The 17,129-nt window shown below is 46.2% G+C and overlaps 1 protein-coding gene across 10 annotated transcripts in view; it reads left to right on the forward strand.

Annotated features, from left to right (window-relative positions):
- The window catches only part of numb (NUMB endocytic adaptor protein), a 43,147-nt gene extending 26,541 nt beyond the window's left edge, over positions 1-16,606 (forward strand). Inside the window, exons 3-11 of one of the 10 annotated variants that reach the window (XM_071909546.2) lie at positions 1,626-1,700; positions 8,004-8,036; positions 8,715-8,789; positions 9,560-9,700; positions 10,194-10,398; positions 10,898-11,203; positions 12,346-12,516; positions 13,386-13,520; positions 13,967-16,606. In XM_071909546.2, the coding sequence (XP_071765647.2) occupies positions 1,626-1,700; positions 8,004-8,036; positions 8,715-8,789; positions 9,560-9,700; positions 10,194-10,398; positions 10,898-11,203; positions 12,346-12,516; positions 13,386-13,520; positions 13,967-14,709 (1,884 nt within the window). In that variant the 3' untranslated portion in view covers positions 14,710-16,606. The remainder of the gene's footprint in view (positions 1-1,625; positions 1,701-8,003; positions 8,037-8,714; positions 8,790-9,559; positions 9,701-10,193; positions 10,399-10,897; positions 11,204-12,345; positions 12,517-13,385; positions 13,521-13,966) is intronic. The other 9 variants (XM_071909547.2, XM_071909548.2, XM_071909556.2 and 6 more) reach the window with 9 other exon arrangements.
- The last annotated feature ends 523 nt before the right edge of the window (positions 16,607-17,129 follow it).

Consider the following 17,129-nt stretch of genomic DNA (forward strand, 5'->3'; position numbering starts at 1 on the left):
CACAATGGCTGACTGCCTCGCGCCGCTGACCCCCGGAGGCCGCTGGATCGGTCAGGGTTACGACTCCAGAGTGACACACAGCAGGGTGTGATGCTGCTTCAGGTCCGGGAGTCAGGGAGGATGGGAGGATAGGGTCGGAGGGGGCAGCCTTTTCCGTTCATTCAGTCACAGTCAAACCCACTCACAAAGTATTTTCGAATAATTCCTGCCGTTTGTTTTAACCCTGTTGGAGTACCAGATGGGTGGGGTTTGCCATGTTGCACGATGTCGTACAATGCGTGCTAGAAGGTTCAAACAATCGCCGGAAATTACTTTAAAGTCAGTTTTCTGTGAATGACAACGTTACGTGACCCTGATCTGAATTGTCTTGTTGCGATGAGCCCCACCCACCTGGGACAGGAGCACACAGGAGTGTGCGGCATGCTGACCGTGCTGAGGGTCTGGAGGGGAAGCAGGAAAGCGTAGTAAAGTTACACTCATGTCGTCCCTGCTCCTCCTTGTATTTGCTTTTATATTCTCATGTATTTACTCACAGGCTCACACACTTTTGCTCTCGCATCCACGTACGTGCCCGTTTGTATTTGTCAGGGATGCGTTTTTTGTATTTTTTCCAGATTTTTTTGTTTTTTTGTTTTAGACCTGCTACTCCCACTCATTTTTTTATGTCCCCAGTGACAAATCTGCTCTCACCCTCCGCCGATCCAAGTTTCTACGTTGCCACTCACCGTAGTTAAATGGCACCTGGGATAGTTACAGCAGATCCTGTGCATTGGTAAATTGGAGATTAGTGTTTTCCTGCTTTCTCCCACAGCTCTATTGCTACAGCACAATGGGAATCAAGAGCCAAATTTAGACATGTCAGTCAGGGGTGTAACTCTTCTTTATACCTGTATGCTATCAAATTTTGTCACAGTTTACAGCCCTTGAGAAAATAATTTTCCGACAAATCATGTCTTATTTAGAGTATCTAATAAATAAAAGATATGAAAGTTGTATTATTGTGAAAAATTAACTAGAATCTTCGCATCTTGGCTGCAACTTTTGACACAACTCCCTTAATCTTCATCTCATATGCAAATAAATTTCACATGATGTCGCACGACATGAGAATTTCCTTCATTGCTATAATTGTACATGGACCGCTGCAGTGCAGTGACATATGTAGCTAAATGTTTACGATCGTTATACAACAGATAATCTGGCATTTTATATTAAAGTGCATTGTTGTATAAGCAGTGCTTCTATGTAAAAAATGAAATATGGTGTAAGCTATGTTCACTAATGGTTCAGTTTTGAATGTTAACAAGCAAGGCAGGTAGTCTAACGTTACTATGTCCTCCATGGATAAGATCAGGCAGCTTATCAACTAGGGAGCCATAGAACAGAGATTACACTCAAACTGCTAGTTAATTAGGTCTATACTTCACCACCAATGTATCATGGGACTGTACAGAATCTGAACTCATTTAAATCCCTGATCTCATGCCAGATTGTTTGGAGTTAGTTATTGTAGCCTAACTTTAACTTGAATAAACTAAGGGTTGTCACAGCATCACTCAGATTCTCTCTCTCTCTCTTGTCTCTCTATCTGTCTCTCTCTTCTTTCTTTCTGATCCCTCCTGCAGTACCTGGGCCACGTGGAGGTGGAGGAGTCCCGGGGCATGCACATCTGTGAGGACGCTGTGAAGCGGCTGAAGACGGTAGGTTCTCACTAGACAGCCTCACTGTACTCCTAGGAACAAGTCTTAAGGCCGGACGCTGCAAAGTTAGCAGACGTCCCTTTGCCCTCCTTTCTCTTCTTTCTCCTTCCCTTCCCTCCGCTACCTCCTTCTCTAGGGTATCTCCATTTTCTCATCCTACTGACTTTTATTGACATTTCCTCTTATCACGGCAGCCCTCCCTCATCTGTCATCTTGCGGCTTGTAGATTTGTTCTTTCGTAGCGCTGCTGCTGCTGCTGTGTTTATTCCTGCCCAGTTTTCTCTGTACTTAGAGGCCTGAGTATGGCTGAATCTTGCCGTTTCTCACTGAGGGTCTCCTCCCAGCGTGGCCCTCAGACAACCTCCGTCCGTCCGTTGTCTCAGAGCAGATAGGCCGACATGTACTTCCTGCTGCAGTAGATTCCGGCAGTTACGCAAAAGAGCAAATTCCAGTGTTGGGGGGGCGGGGGGGGGGGAAATGGGGAAACTGTGTAGCGATTGCTTTTCCATGTTGTTAGTTGTTTGCCGAGGCCCCACCCAGGTCATAAACTCCTATGGATGAATGTGACTGACACTGTGTGAGTCGGAGCCCAACCTGAGGTCGCAGGCCTGTTTGTGGTGGGTCCCTGTGTGTGTATAGAGTACCAGTCTGTTCAGGAGGATTAGCGTGTCATGTCTGAGTCCCGGGACAAGACTAAATTAGACTCCGGTGCTGATAAAGTCTAACAATCCCCGCTTTAAATGTCTGCTGAGTGACTTCAGCTTCAATTTGAGATGACTCAAGCTAGTTGAAAATTAATTCTTGTTTTCATAAAGTAACATATCCCCTTTAGTGCGGGCTTTTATCTAAAGCACCTTACAATACCATGAGTGCGTATATTTTTAGTATGGGCGGCACCAGCAGGATCTGAAACTGTACAGCTCTAGTTGTTTGAGTGGCATGCTCTGCTTGTTGAGCTATTGAGAAGCATTTATGTTTGAGTATGATTAATGCTGTAGCACATGCTACAGAATAATTTCATATTATGAGCATCAGCTCTCTCTTTATGAAATTCCATGACTCATACACACACACACACATACACAGTCTTACAGCACTCATACAGAAGCACAACACGTATGCAAACACATACCGGTACCAGACATACACACGTAGAGCTAATACACACACACACACACACACGCGCTCTCTCTCTCTCTCTCTCTCTCTCTCTCTCTCTCTCTCTCTCTCTCTCTCTCTCTCTCTCTCTCTCTCTCTCTCTCTCTCTCTCTCTCTCTCTCTCTCTCTCTCTCTCTCTCTCTCTCTCTCTCCCTCCCTCTTATAAGGCAGAACTAGGGCACACAGAAGTGGAACACACATATGCATACAGAATCAAAACACACGCACACACACACACTCTTGCAATACACACACAGAAGCACAACACACATGCAGACACACAGGTATAACACATACATACATTAGGAGCTCATATACACACACACACACACACACACAGTTAGGGCACACAGGGGCATATTTTACATACACAGTGGCACAACAAGCGCACCTAGAGGCTAAGCACACAGACACACTCATACACACTCTTATAAGACACATACACATAAGTACAACACACACACGCTCTCTTGCAGCACTTATACAGAGGCACGACACACACAAACACACACAGAGGTACAACACATACACACAAATAGAGCGTGCACACAGAGGCATAATTTAGGGCGCACACAATTGCACAGCAAGCTCACCCAGAGGTACAATGAATACACAACACAGGCACATACACACAAGTAAAAACACACACACAAGGCACGACAAGTGCACCCAGAGGCACAAGACACAGACCACTTGTACACACACACACACACACACACACAGGCCGTCTTGCAGCACTTACAAAAGCACAACATACATGCAGACACACAGAGGTACAACACACACACGCACGTAGAGCTCATACGCTCATATACACACACAGTACACACAGAGCCGAAACACACCCATACAGACACACAGCTCACAGAAGCACCATGCACGTACGTAAACACAAGTACAAAACACACACATACAGGCACAACATACACACAGAGGTCACATGGTGTGCACAGAGCCTGAGGCGGTGGGGTCTTATTGAGTTACAGTCGTCGTAACACGGAGCACGAGACGGAGCCCGACTCAAACGGAGAGACGGGGTGCTTCTGCCTCCTGTCCTCCTGCGGGCCGCGACTCCCTGACCTCCTCGCCCTAATGACATTTCTTCCTCTTTCCCCTCCGTTACTTCGCTCCCTCTCTCCCTGCCCGCCCAGAGGCCTTATCTGTACTCTAGTGCAGGCATGGCTTTATTGATCCGTGTTTATGAGCAGGGTGGGAAATTAACACCAGCCAACAATGAAATCCTTGTCACTTCTGGCTGCGGCTGGCAAGTTTGACAACACTACTGTACCTGCCACCATGTGAAGGTCCTGTCCGCTTAACAATCTATTTGGACGGTGAAATTGTGAAATCGGTTGTTGATTTTTGGGATGAAACAACTGCCGTGGTTGGTGGACAAAAACAAGTTAGATTCCTGCCGTGTTTATAAGTGACCGTCATCCAGTTACTCTATTCCGGCCAATGTCAACATACTACAATGGCCACGTGACCGTGCTGAACCCTGGCCAGGTACGTGGCATTTTACCTGCATGCCTGATAGGCTCACCTGACAGGAAGTGCCAGAAAACCTTCACAGGCCATTGGTACACAGTATGACTGCCCCCTGGTGACAGTTATCCATATCAGAACTAGACTCTCAGGCCAGACCAGCCATCTTCCTGGAAACGGATACACAATTCAATCAGCTAGGCCCTGATAGTTCCCAGTTCATCCTCATCGACTGTTCAATAAGCTAAGTGTTGCCAGGCAACAAATACAGTTCCAACCAGTGAACAGAATGTGGGCTAATATTGCTTAGCAACAAACTCATGCTCCAGGAATTAATGGCTGAATCACTGAGAAAACAAGGCCCCACACCCATCAACACTGCATAACTGGTGTAGGCCGATGAAGGGAGGCTGTTCTCTGAAAATCCGCTAACAGCAGTCAGGCAGCAGCCACAACACCAACTCCTCAGTCTGGCAGCATCAGCAGCTACTGTCTTGAGGCGGGGGGGGGGGGGGGGGACAAGCAGCAACAGAGAGCTGATGCTCCCTGTGGCGTGAGCAGGGAGAGCATGGAAATAACACTAATCTCTGTATGTGCATTGTGCAGGAGGTTGTGTTGGTGGTCTAGCTGTCCGACTGGATATGTCTATCTGTTTGTGTGTGTGTGTGAAGGCTGTGGCTGGATACACCGCTCTGAGCTGGCTCCATTGTATTCCCAGCAGCCTTTGGGACGGTAATGAGAGTTTTCTCACAGCTCTGTGACCCGTGACTCAGAGGGGAGGGTGGAGGCGGTGGAGGAGGAGGCTGCACTGCGGCACCATCAACCTCCAAGCTGCCCTTTTTACGTTTTCATCATGATGTCACTTCCTGCTGGCGCTGGCCCGTGGCCCAGGGTCGGAGGTGTATTCGGTGTTCTGGCGGTGGGAATGTTTTTGCTCAGTAGCCAGTAGCGAGCGGGAGGGTTTCTCCTGTATAGACTGGGTGGGCCGCTGACATGCTAAAAGAATTTCACTTCATATTTGTACAACACCGAATGGCCCAGCATCACTGACTCTGTGTCCAAGCGTACCACAAGGTGGATATATAAACTGTTTCTTTTATATTGGTTTCAAAACACTGTCACATGTTGTGAAATGCTGTCTCAGAGGCCTTTCCACCCACACCGGAGACATTTCTTGAGTAATCACTGAATGTGGACATGTACACAGCAAAAACCTCAGTGTTCATTTAATTCTGAGAGTATTAACATCAAAACAGTGCCAGTGTTTATCAGTCCATACCCATCAGAGTTAATTTAACATTTTGTTAGCTAATTTTGTCAAATCGAATTAATTGCCATTGAAAAGTCAGCACTTATTAAAGCTGCTATAGGCAACTTTGGAGAAATTAGCAAGAATTATACACCGCAAAATATATTTTTTGTCACACATAGATTAGTTACCGCAGTTGCGAAGCCATAGCTACCTAACACCGGTTGACATTCCCGATGAACAGGTCTTGTGCTGTGGGGAAAACAACTGGCTTCCTTACACAAATACATGGCTTCCTTACACTTCCTTCCAGTCCCAGTATTCAGTTTGGATTATCTCTTCTGTGGACATATCTGTCTTCTCTCTGCAGTTTGCAGGGAGGTCAGCACTAGACTGAGCTATGTGTGAGTGATTGACAGGCAGTAGGGGACGCCTCCTCGCAGAGAGCTGTCCTGATTGGTTGAGGCCTGCCGGGAGCAGTGAGATTTGTGAGCCTGAAAACAGAGCCAGGGGCGATCAGAGAGGCCTGATCTTCTGTCAGATCATCTGAATTACTCATAGCTGAAAAGGTGTTAGGAAATTATTGCCAAATAATGCAAAAATAAAGTTGCTTAGCCCAGCTTTAACACCAGATAATTTGCTGTGTAGGCAAACTTCCCCCTCCTCTCTACAAGCACCGTGCAGGATAGTGGCTTAGGATTCTTGGACAGCCTGTCAGGCAAAATAAGGTTTTGCTGTCCAGGATAAGCTACTCTTCCTAAAGCAGAGATGTTTCTGACATGTGATTAAGATGAATGTTGTAAGGCGTTGCACAAAGTAGACCTGTGACAGATGTTGCACAAGCTATGTCAGTTGTCGTTGCACATTCTGCTGTTTGTTACGGTTATTTTCAGGGAGGGAAATTACTGTCAGCCACCCGCTGGTAGTAACACTGGTAATTTTTGACAGTGACCGGTGTGTCTCCTCTACCAGCCAGTTTGGCAGGTAACTTATTTTCATTCGGTGACCCTATTCTAAATATCTTGTGGCTGGTAAAATCTGAAAGTTGTCAGTGAGTTTTGTGATTGGCTTGTAGGCTAGAAAGTTGTTTTCCTGCATTTAGTTTCTACCCTTTAGGCTTCATCTGTCAAAACCCACGGCTGTTCCCTTAGAACCTGTCCTTTCTCCCCAAAGAGCTTTTTTCCCCACTCTAGTTTCATCCCAGTTCACACCTGAATTTGATACTTGAATATTGTATTTTCTTTTTGTTACTTTTTGTTGGTTTTATACATTTCTTTTGTCTTTTTGAGCAGGTTTTTATTGTGGTGTCGCTGAGAAAAGCCTCCAAATATCCCCTCACCTCCTTCCCATTCTAGCTATCTCAACCCTATAGAGATTTCTTCTTACCCATAACATACTAACACTGGCTGTGTAGGCTCTGCCTTCGTCTGCATGTCTGTGGTTCACACACACACACACTCACACTAACAAGCGCTTACTCATTTCGTGTGAATCCCCAGTGCTGGTAACACGTTAAATCATGCATTAACACGGTGCTCTGAGTGCCGTCTCCACCACGGCTGTGTAACAGGAGCGGAGTGGCACTCCTTTTCACAGCCTGTGGGGAGGAGAGGAGTTCTGGGGGCGGTGCAGCGAGGGAGGATTAAGGCTAGCTCGGGTTTGATTGTTGGCCGCTTATGTGACGCGCGGCGGCCTAAACTTGACCCCTGACTCTCGCTGACCAGCGGCCAGTCACTTGGCTCGACTCAGAGGTCAAACCGCCGTCTGTGGGAATCTGTTTATGTCTGCTGAACAACCATGGAATGACCACGTCTTGGTCTTAGGCATCAGAGGAAAAAGAATAAAATGGGATTTAGGATTATCCCCTCCACACACACCTGAAGCTCTGCCAGCCTTATCTCCCCTGTCCAGGCGGCTTGGTATGATGTCTTCACTGCGGGACTGCCGTAGACTTGTATCGCCTTGTAGGGTTGTTTATTCAAATCCTCTCAGGACGGCTACAGGGGAACCTACTGGTTCCCGATATCAGCAGGGAGACATGCTGGGGCGTGAGCTTACCACTTCCTGGTGCCTGGGCTCTGCTGCGAAGCGTAACATGGTTCACTGGCTTCCTGTGTGGTAGCACTAACACTGATCATAATGACAATAACTACCATAATATCACCCAGGCCATCACTACACCTATCAATATAGAATCATGTGGACCGACCCGATCCATTGCTCCGCTCACTCACTCACACTCATAACTCAGCTTCACCTCCATAAAAAAACAAAAGCAAAAACAAACCAAATCCCTTCCTGTGGGCTCCAGACAATTTGTAGACCTCATCGGTAACATTTTCATGCCTTGTTCCTCCCTCCATCTCCCCCACCCCTCTCACCCACCCTCCCTTTACCAATACCACTTCCAGGACAGGAAATTCTTCAAGGGATTCTTTACAAAAGTAAGTTCTGCTTTGTGTGTCTGAGTGCGTGCCTCTTTGTTTATTATAATTTTATTTGTTTTTTTCTCCCCTCACGTAACACTTCACTCTTTGATCACGTCTGAAGGCTGGCAGAAACACACAGGGGGGAATCTGTCTGGACTGAGACAAACACGATGATGCATGTGTCTGTGACCGGGTGGGGCGGGGCACTTTTTCGTGTTTTGGTGTGTGTGTTTGTTTGTCTGAACGGGCGTGCCTTCTCTCCCATCAGCTCCTCTTCCATGAAGCAAGAAGGGAACAATGAGCAGTTTGTGTGAATGAGTGTTGTCTCTTTGTTTGCACACACACAAATCTTTTATTGTTGTTATTCTAACCAATGGGCCACCATTGTTGACTGCCTTATCACACCTATTCTCATATCATGTTTCTTTTATAAAAATTTCGGGTACTATTGCACAACACGCAGAACGCTTGACTTCTGTCTTCTCTTCTGTCTTTGAAAGTCTCCTACCTGGTGCCTTCTCTTTATTTCCAGGTGGTGTGTGTGGTTTGTGTTTGCTTACTGAAGTTTTATGTGGATTTTATGCATAGGTTTCAAGGAATGGTATGAGGGGATGTGATCTGCGGGGCGTGGAGAGACTGAAAAGTTGTCTTGTTTCTTACTTGTTCCTGTCCCCCCTTGTGTTTCGTTGGCAGGCTGGGAAGAAGGCGGTACGCGCGGTGCTGTGGGTGTCGGCGGACGGTCTTCGTGTCGTAGACGACAAAACAAAGGTAATGAGTCCCTTCAGGCCGCTACCACAGGCTCTAAAATACCTTGATCAAAAAGACAGAGCCGCCAGAGGAAATGCATGTGGCTGTTTGGGCTCTGAAAGAGGAAACACTGGTAGTTAAGGCTCTATCCTTGTGGTCTAGTGACCTCCAGAAGGTCCTCTTTGGAAATATGTACTCACTGCACCTGCAAGAGTAGATGTGAGTTGAGCAAATTCAGTACGTCCGTTTTAAATTTTAGGTTACAGTGCCACCTGCTGGAAGGCATTTGGTACTACATCAGGTACTACCTTGCATTTGTAGGTTCTGAGAGCACCCAGGAACCTCTAAAAGAGCTGGACTCTGTGGGATCGTCAGTACTGCTGGGGTCTGTCGGGGTGTGCTCGCACTTTACTGTAACGCTTCATGTCAACCGTTGGCTATGAAAACGGAAAAAAGTGCTCCATCTAGTAGGATGAGTAGGCTAAGTAATATTAAAGTAGTCAAAAGGACATGAGGAAGTTTCTTTTACATTACTTTCAATCCCAATCCAATTTGTAACACTCAGTTGATCCCTGAAGGAGAAATTCTCTTTTCACTTTCACCCCTTAGCCGCAGCTCGGCGCTCCTGCAGCTGGTAGCAGTTCAGTTGAACTCAGGCCTTCCTTTGAAGTACTACTTACTGCGCCACCCTCCTGCCCATGTATTGATTAGACTGAACTGAAACTCATTTAACCCTGACCTTAGTTTGAAGCTTACGGTAATGAGCTAATTGTGTTGCGCTCCAATTGCAGGACCTGATTCTGGACCAGACAATAGAGAAGGTATCGTTCTGCGCTCCGGACCGGAACTTCGAGCGGGCGTTCTCTTACATCTGCAGGGACGGCACCACGCGACGCTGGATCTGCCATTGTTTCATGGCCATCAAGGACTCAGTAAGAACTTGTTACAAAGCCTGAACCACCTCAGTGTGTGTAAAGACAAGGGCATCTATTTACAATAGAACTTGATCTACACAGTGTGGGCTACTGTCTTTGGCCTCAACTGGAATACCAAACAGACAGCAGCACATAATGCATAATAAAACTTAATTTACGCGAAAAGCATCATAATGGCACACAGGATTCTATTCTTATATGTCTTGATAGCTCTTTACAATACTATTCTCTTGATTGATTATCTTAACTTACTGAAAGATATGATGTACAAATGTTGGAGTACATGTCATGTGGAAATTAGGCTGATGATTGCACGTTGAATTAAAATAGTCCTATAGACGTCCGTAGTTGGTTAACACTGGTTAGTATTTTAGAGGAATATTTGTCTATTATTTGAATTTCATGTTTTCTCTATCAATGGTGGCGAACACCGAGGAGACCCTGGATCCCAGAAGAAGACCGTAACATTATTTATCGTTCTCTTCTCCAGGGAGAGCGCCTCAGCCATGCTGTGGGTTGTGCGTTCGCCGCCTGTCTGGAGCGAAAACAGAAACGGGAGAAGGAGTGCGGCGTCACGGCGACCTTCGACGCCAACAGAACCACCTTCACCCGCGAGGGCTCGTTTCGCGTTACCACGGCGACAGAGGCGGCAGAGCGGGAGGAGGTCATGAGGCAGCTACAGGACGCCAAGAAAGGTCTGTATTTGTAGTCCCGTTCCCTGATCTGGGAAATCTTATTTTACCCATACATTATCTGAGTAAAGGTCAGTGTTTGTGTTCGTACTCAAACTTCCAGGTAATGTTATTGTTTAACTTGGTTGGCATATTTCACGTGTGGAACAGCCAAGAGAGATCTATTTCAGGAGTTTCGTACTAAAATGAGATATCTGCCGTTTGGGGGGAAAAAGTGACTCTGACAAAACAATTGATCATCAAAGTAAAACTCAAAGTGGAAAAACATTTGTTATTGGCTATTTCAAGACCATTGCCTACAAAATACTAACATTTTTGAGGATTTTATCTTTCCTATTCTTGAAATATTTAATGATGAAATTCAGGGAGCAACGTCTTCTGCAAATGAATTTATAGTGTTTTGCAATGAAACCCTTCATTTGGGTTTACTTGCAATTTCTGGACAAAGCTGTTCTTTTCCTTGGTGGATTATTGTTTGAACTTCCCCCCCTTTCTCCCACAGCGGAGACAGATGTGAAGGCTGCGGTTCCTGTGAGCTCGGCCACCTGTGCGACAAACTCCTGCGCCCCCCAGACGGGAGGATCCCCGTCCCCTTCGTCCTCCCCGCCCCTCTCTGCGGCCACCCTGGGGCCCCAGGCCATACCGCGCAGACACGCGCCGGCAGAGGCCCTGGCCAGGCAGGGCTCCTTCAGAGGCTTCCCGGCCCTCAGCCAGAAGACTTCTCCCTTCAAACGACAGCTGTCCCTGCGCATGAACGAGCTACCCTCCACCATGCAGCGCAAGTCTGACTTCCCTAGCAAAAACACAGGTGAGTCGGGACTCCTGGCCTAACCATATACTCAACTCTTTTGTTTTCCATCCATCTCACTGACGCCTTAAAGGAAAAATCCACCCTAAAACACTTTAAAACTAACTCTGTTAAAAAAAAACAACTACTGGTGATGTACCTTAAATTTCTTGGCCCATTTTGTTGTTTGGTGGTGTATTTTTCTTATTGCCACCGATAAATGTAGATGCCGTGATGTAACGTCAAACATCATTTTCAGTGCAGCTACAATATAAAATATCTAGTATCTAGAGATCTAAAACATCAGCGGTAAACGTCAGGTTTTGGTGTCAGTCCCTCAGAGTCAAAGAGCGAGGGCTTTTCTCCAGAGCCGCCATTTGCAACCAACATTCAACAATCATAGAACAATCGTAGAAGAGGAGAGAGACCAATTTCTCACCTGACAGTAGCGTCACGATGCAATGTAGCCACAGCTTGCATCTTTGGTAGCGAGTAAAATACAACAGCTGCTGCTTCAATGGCTTTCTTGTAATTTTAACAACCGGCACACAACACTTGAGGCATTGTTCTCTCTCCACTCTCACTTTTTCTCCACTGAAAAAACGAACTAATACCACACTATTCCTATCGCTGTTGTTCTCTCCACCTACATGTATGACCTACAGCTGAATGCAACAAGATCACGCCTGTTCTCTGGCGGGTGTTGAAAGTCATTCTGGGAAATGTAGGAAATCACTAACTGAAGTAGAAGTAGGCAAGGCGTGTTGAGTGAAAGTGGGTTCACCCAAAAAAGTAAATTACATTGAACATCACAAATGGATGATATCTAACAGGGTAAGAGAGTTAGAGTGGATTTTTCCTTTAACACTTTAAATTTCAAAAACTAAATGTCAATGCACAGCCAGTGAAGAAGGCAGCAGGCTGAAACATCTAGCTATGCCACAAGACATCTTGATGAAATTAATCAAATTGAATAGTTGAATTATCCTGAGTGCGGTCAGGATAATTTTTGAAATCCATTTAGAGTTTTTGGGATCGGCACCATTTTTGCAGTCTTTGAAACAAGGAACTGTTCTTGCATGAGCCCATTGCCTACATAATTCCATTATGTGTGCTCGCGCTGTCACGGCTTTTATTTTATTTAACTGATGTTTGCTTCATAGAAGTTTCCTCTGGTGTTCCCCCTCCAGTCCCAGAGGTAGAAGGAGAGAGCGACAGCATCAGTTCGCTGTGCACTCAGATCACCACAGCGTTCAGCGGGCCCCCGGAGGACCCCTTCTCCTCGGCCCCGATGCCCAAACCCGCCTCCTCCCCACAGTCTCCCGTCGCGCCAGGTAACCACGCCGTAAACCTCTGCTGATAGCCTTCATTATGTAATGTGTGTAACGGGGCGTTCACACTGCGAGCAGCTTGGTTGATGGGTCGCTTTATTCAGACAAATTTTGGGTGGTGCGAGAGGCTCAGATTGTGGTATCGTGCAAATACAGTTTTGAAGAGGCGGATTGTGTATTTTTGCTTCTCTAGTATTGCCGTCTTAACCTTATGTCTAGGCTAATTAAGTAGCATTAATTGAAAATAAACAGAAAAAACACAACAAAATTACCTTCAAGCTTACCATCGACCCCAACGATGGCTGCAACTGTTCTCCAAGCGTCGTTTTTGAGACATTTATTCCTGTAGTCTTTCAAAATAAATGTTTTAGAGAACTGGGAAGCTTTGAATGGCTGTAATCAACTTTTCGGCCATTTTGCACTTGGCAGGAGTAAATATCGTCCATAGAACTAAATCACATCAGTAGGGAAACAAGGAAGCACGCAAATTGGATTGGCTGTTGACGGCCAGTGACTGCAAAAAGTTCAGCTCTGGACAACTGTTCTCGGCTGACAAACCGTCCACACGTCGGTTTCCCTGGTCGCTCAGCTCTATAGGAGATGAATGGATGAAATAAATGAATTGAAATTAATTTGGTGATTTGTTTGATTGTGTTGCTCGCAGTCTGAACGCAGTCAGAGAGTATGTGCCTGCGTACGTTTTTCTCATACCGTAGTTTTAATCGGAGCATTTATTTTGTAGGTGTGATTAACACATGTAAAGACTGTTAATTAATTGCACGGGGATGTTCTGCATGTCTAACATTAGCTCAGGCTACGTCATCCACTTCACAAGCTTGCCTGTACTAGCTTCTATCTCTTATCTGCTGTAGTGAACGGCACAGCTCCCGCCTTCTCTGTTGCTGCTGCTACTGCTAACCCCCCAGTTCTGCCCCCTCCTCTGCCTGCTCGAGACACTAACCCCTGGGCTAAGACCCCAGCGGGGGCCCCCGCCTCGGCCCAGCCAGGTAAGCAACTCTGAAGGGAGGCTCAAGTGTCAGGTTTGCGTGTCACAGGATGCGCTGAGAGTACACTATTGAGATGAAAAATAAGTGATATGGATACTCCACTGTCCAAAGTTTGTCTTGCACTGTCTCTTTGAGCTACTGTATATGTGTGAGGTTCTGTTGTCCTTGTATCATTTGTGTCAGTACTGGGAGACTCAATAATTTGATTCAGTAAGTTGTCATTGTTACCAAGACGATTGTACTTGCTGGTTTAGGTGGTTCTGACTCTGAATCATTATTTTGCAATAGCTATAACCCGGGATGATGAGTGTTAGCTGCAAACTTATTGAACTTGAAGTTCATCAGGATTTGTCTCTGTCTCAGTGAAATGCTGTCCGTTGTACTCCATGTTAACTCGTATTTGCTTGATGTGTAGTCACTCGCTCATTTTACCCACTCTCTCCCAGCAGGAGACTGGTCATCCCCCACTCCGGTGATAGTAGTCCCCCCCACGTCTTCCCCAGCCATGCCCTCCCACAGACGCACGCCATCGGAGGCGGATCGGTGGTTGGAGGAAGTGTCCAAGTCTGTCCGAGCCCCGCAGGCCAATCCGATCATGGCAGCAGCCTCGCCTCCCACCCAGCCGTTCGCTGCCCCCATGCCTATGCCTGTGCCGTCTGTTACCCCGGTGGCCTTCATGTCCTCGCTGCCCTCTGCGGTGCCCATGTTGCCCCCCCGCCAGCCGGCCTACCACGCTCAGCCTCCAGCCTCCTACCCGATGTCCAACGGGCTGCCGTTCGGCCAGCCCAGCGTGCCCGTGGTCGGCATCACTCCTTCGCAGATGGTGGCGAACGTGTTCGGCTCGGCCACGCAACCCCAGCCGTTCCCCATCCCGGCCTCCACGATACCCCAGTACGACGCCCAGGCCGTCGGTAACGTCAGCCCGTTCAGCAAGCCCCCGCAGCCCGCCGCCGCGAACCCCGCTCCCCTCCACCCATCCAACGGTAGCGTAACCTTTAACGGGGCGGATAGCTGGGCCGCTCCCCCCCAGCCCGCTCCGTCCTCCCCGGCCCCGCAGCCCCAGCCGCAGGCAGACGCCTTCGAGGCCCAGTGGGCAGCGCTGGAGAGCCGCTCGCGCCAGCGCACCACGCCCTCGCCCACGAATCCCTTCTCCACTGAGCTGCACAAGACCTTTGAGATCCAGCTCTGAAGGCTGGTGGTGTTTGGGAGAATTAAAGATCAGAAAGGACCGGATAATGTGGAGGCTATTTGGTTGATTGAGCAGACGGGGAAAAGACTGGAGAGGAGAGGGGAATGTCCTCCTGCCTCTCTCCCTCTCTCTGCTCCAGTGGACAAGCTGAGCAGGGTGGAAAGGAACCGGGGGACGATGGAGAGCAATGGGTGAATCAACAGGGAGCAGAACTCTGCACAGCAGTGGAAAAAATACAGGTTGTTGTTAACAAGGGTGCAGCTCACCAGGCATTTCATTAGCATTGTCTGTATTGTTTTGTTCTTGCTTCGGGGCGGTGTGGTCGTCATTACCCTGTGGAATAGCGGTGCCGAGCCGCACCCAGCCCCCCCTCTGAGCCCTGCCATCCCCTGCCACCCATCCAGGTGTGACGGTTCCTGCCCCCATCCCCCTCCCCCCCCCTCCGCTTGGTCCAGCTCCCAGCTCCCCCCCCTGCTGGCAGGAGACGAGACCTCCCTCACCCGGCAGAGGGACTGCAGCACTGAGAGAACTAAGCTTCCAGACGAGAAGTTCTCATTAATAACTTCACAATCAGAAGAATAAAGTGAGAGAATGCCAAAATCTTTATTTTTATGCATTAAGTATATTTTAAATAGCTTTGGAATCTAACAGAAGAGTTGTAAGTAATCTTGCCAAAGGCACAGGCTAGCTACAATGAGATGAGTGGATGTGCGTGTATACAAGAAATGACCGTATATATTATACATAAATATATATAAATATATCTATAAAGAATCTATACTGTACACACAGCTCACGGCAGTGCTAATTTTTAATGTGATGTAAAGAGAGATTGTGTGAAGGGACAGCTGCTTTACTTTTGTGTTTTTGTTTTTTGTTTTGTTTTTTCTTTTTTGTTTGTTTTTTTGAAGAAAAATCTCTTTATTGCCGTCTATTGCATCCTGTGATTGGATGTGCAGCATCTCACTGTAAATAGGGTTTCATTGCAGCAACAATCAACATGGACCCAGCAATGGTGGTGGTGCCCGACTGGTTGCCTCTCCTACCAGTGCTTTCTCTTAAACTATCAGTTTTTAATAGTTTAGTACTCATCAGTCCTTAACATTTTACTTCCTCTGTCTTCACTGTCATTCTTTTTTTTTTTTTTTTTGTGGTAACATTCATGTTTTTTTTTATTTTAACACAATGGGTAGTGTTCTCTCCCGTTTCTCCACCTCTTGTATTATTTTTTTTTTAAGTAGTTGATTTCTAAATTTTTATTTTGCACAAGCACTAAAGTAGATTATTTGACCTCACAGGTGACTATGATCACCAGTTGATGCTGGTGATCTTAGTCAGTCTTGGCTGCAGTAACTGAGAAGCTGTGGCCTAAAGCCGGGGTTTCCTGCCCGGACCTCCGTTAACCTGCTGCGGTTCTGACGGTTTGGTCTGCTGTTCACAGCGGAAAACGACGGGGAGATTAATTCGTTTCCTCTCTCATTGTCTGATTTCTCTCTGTCATGTTTTTATTTTATTTTTAAATCAAACCTGTGAATACGATCTGTTCTCTGATCTATTTTTTTTTTTTCCATTTTGTAATTATTTCATTACTTTATTCCACTTCTTTCCAGAAATATTGAAGCTAAAAGATTGAATAAATTGATGGTGGTAGAGGAAAAGGTGGTTTGTGTGTTCTTTTCTGAATACTGTCATATTTTGTATCTATACAACATACTGTGAAATCTGCTTTACAATCTGTTTATTTTTGATAAAACGAGTGGCCAAGTTGGTGGCACCAGCACCTGATATACTAACACTCTAAAATTGCAAAAGGATCAATGTCAGAGAAAATGTTGTATGGGGAAAGTCTACAAATAATAGCCTGTGATCACTTTGAATTAAATTGAGAATACATGGTAAATTCCAATTGAGTTCACTTCTTAGAAAGATTGTATTGACTTGCTAAACATAAATCAAACATTACGAATCAAATAATACAGTTAAACAAATCAAATACATTCAATCATTCAATACATCATAAAATGTTAAAGGTACCTTTCAGGTGGTATTTTATGATATTTTCAGTATTGATAATATATAACACTACGTGTAATCTCATATGTGGTAAGAAAAAAAAACATGGAGTTTCATTTAATTTCATTGACCTAAATTCAACTTCATGAAATTCCAATTAAATTCCCATTCTGTTTCCTGTAGCTTTTTTCAAATTCCAATTCCTCAGTTGAATTGCACTAGATGAGTTCATTCATGAACTGACCCAGACCCTGCTGTGCACCTGATAATGATCTTTCCTCTAGATGCTGAGGAAGTATGTTGTTATGTCTCCTCATCCGTTCAATGGGCGGCGCTAGCTGGAAAACTGCGTCCCGGTCCAGCAGCATCATTATAAATAGAGGCCGGAAGAAATGGATCAGATCAGC

Source organism: Centroberyx gerrardi, chromosome 17 (genome assembly GCF_048128805.1).
Source record: "Centroberyx gerrardi isolate f3 chromosome 17, fCenGer3.hap1.cur.20231027, whole genome shotgun sequence".
Taxonomy (NCBI): Eukaryota; Metazoa; Chordata; class Actinopteri; order Beryciformes; family Berycidae; genus Centroberyx; species Centroberyx gerrardi.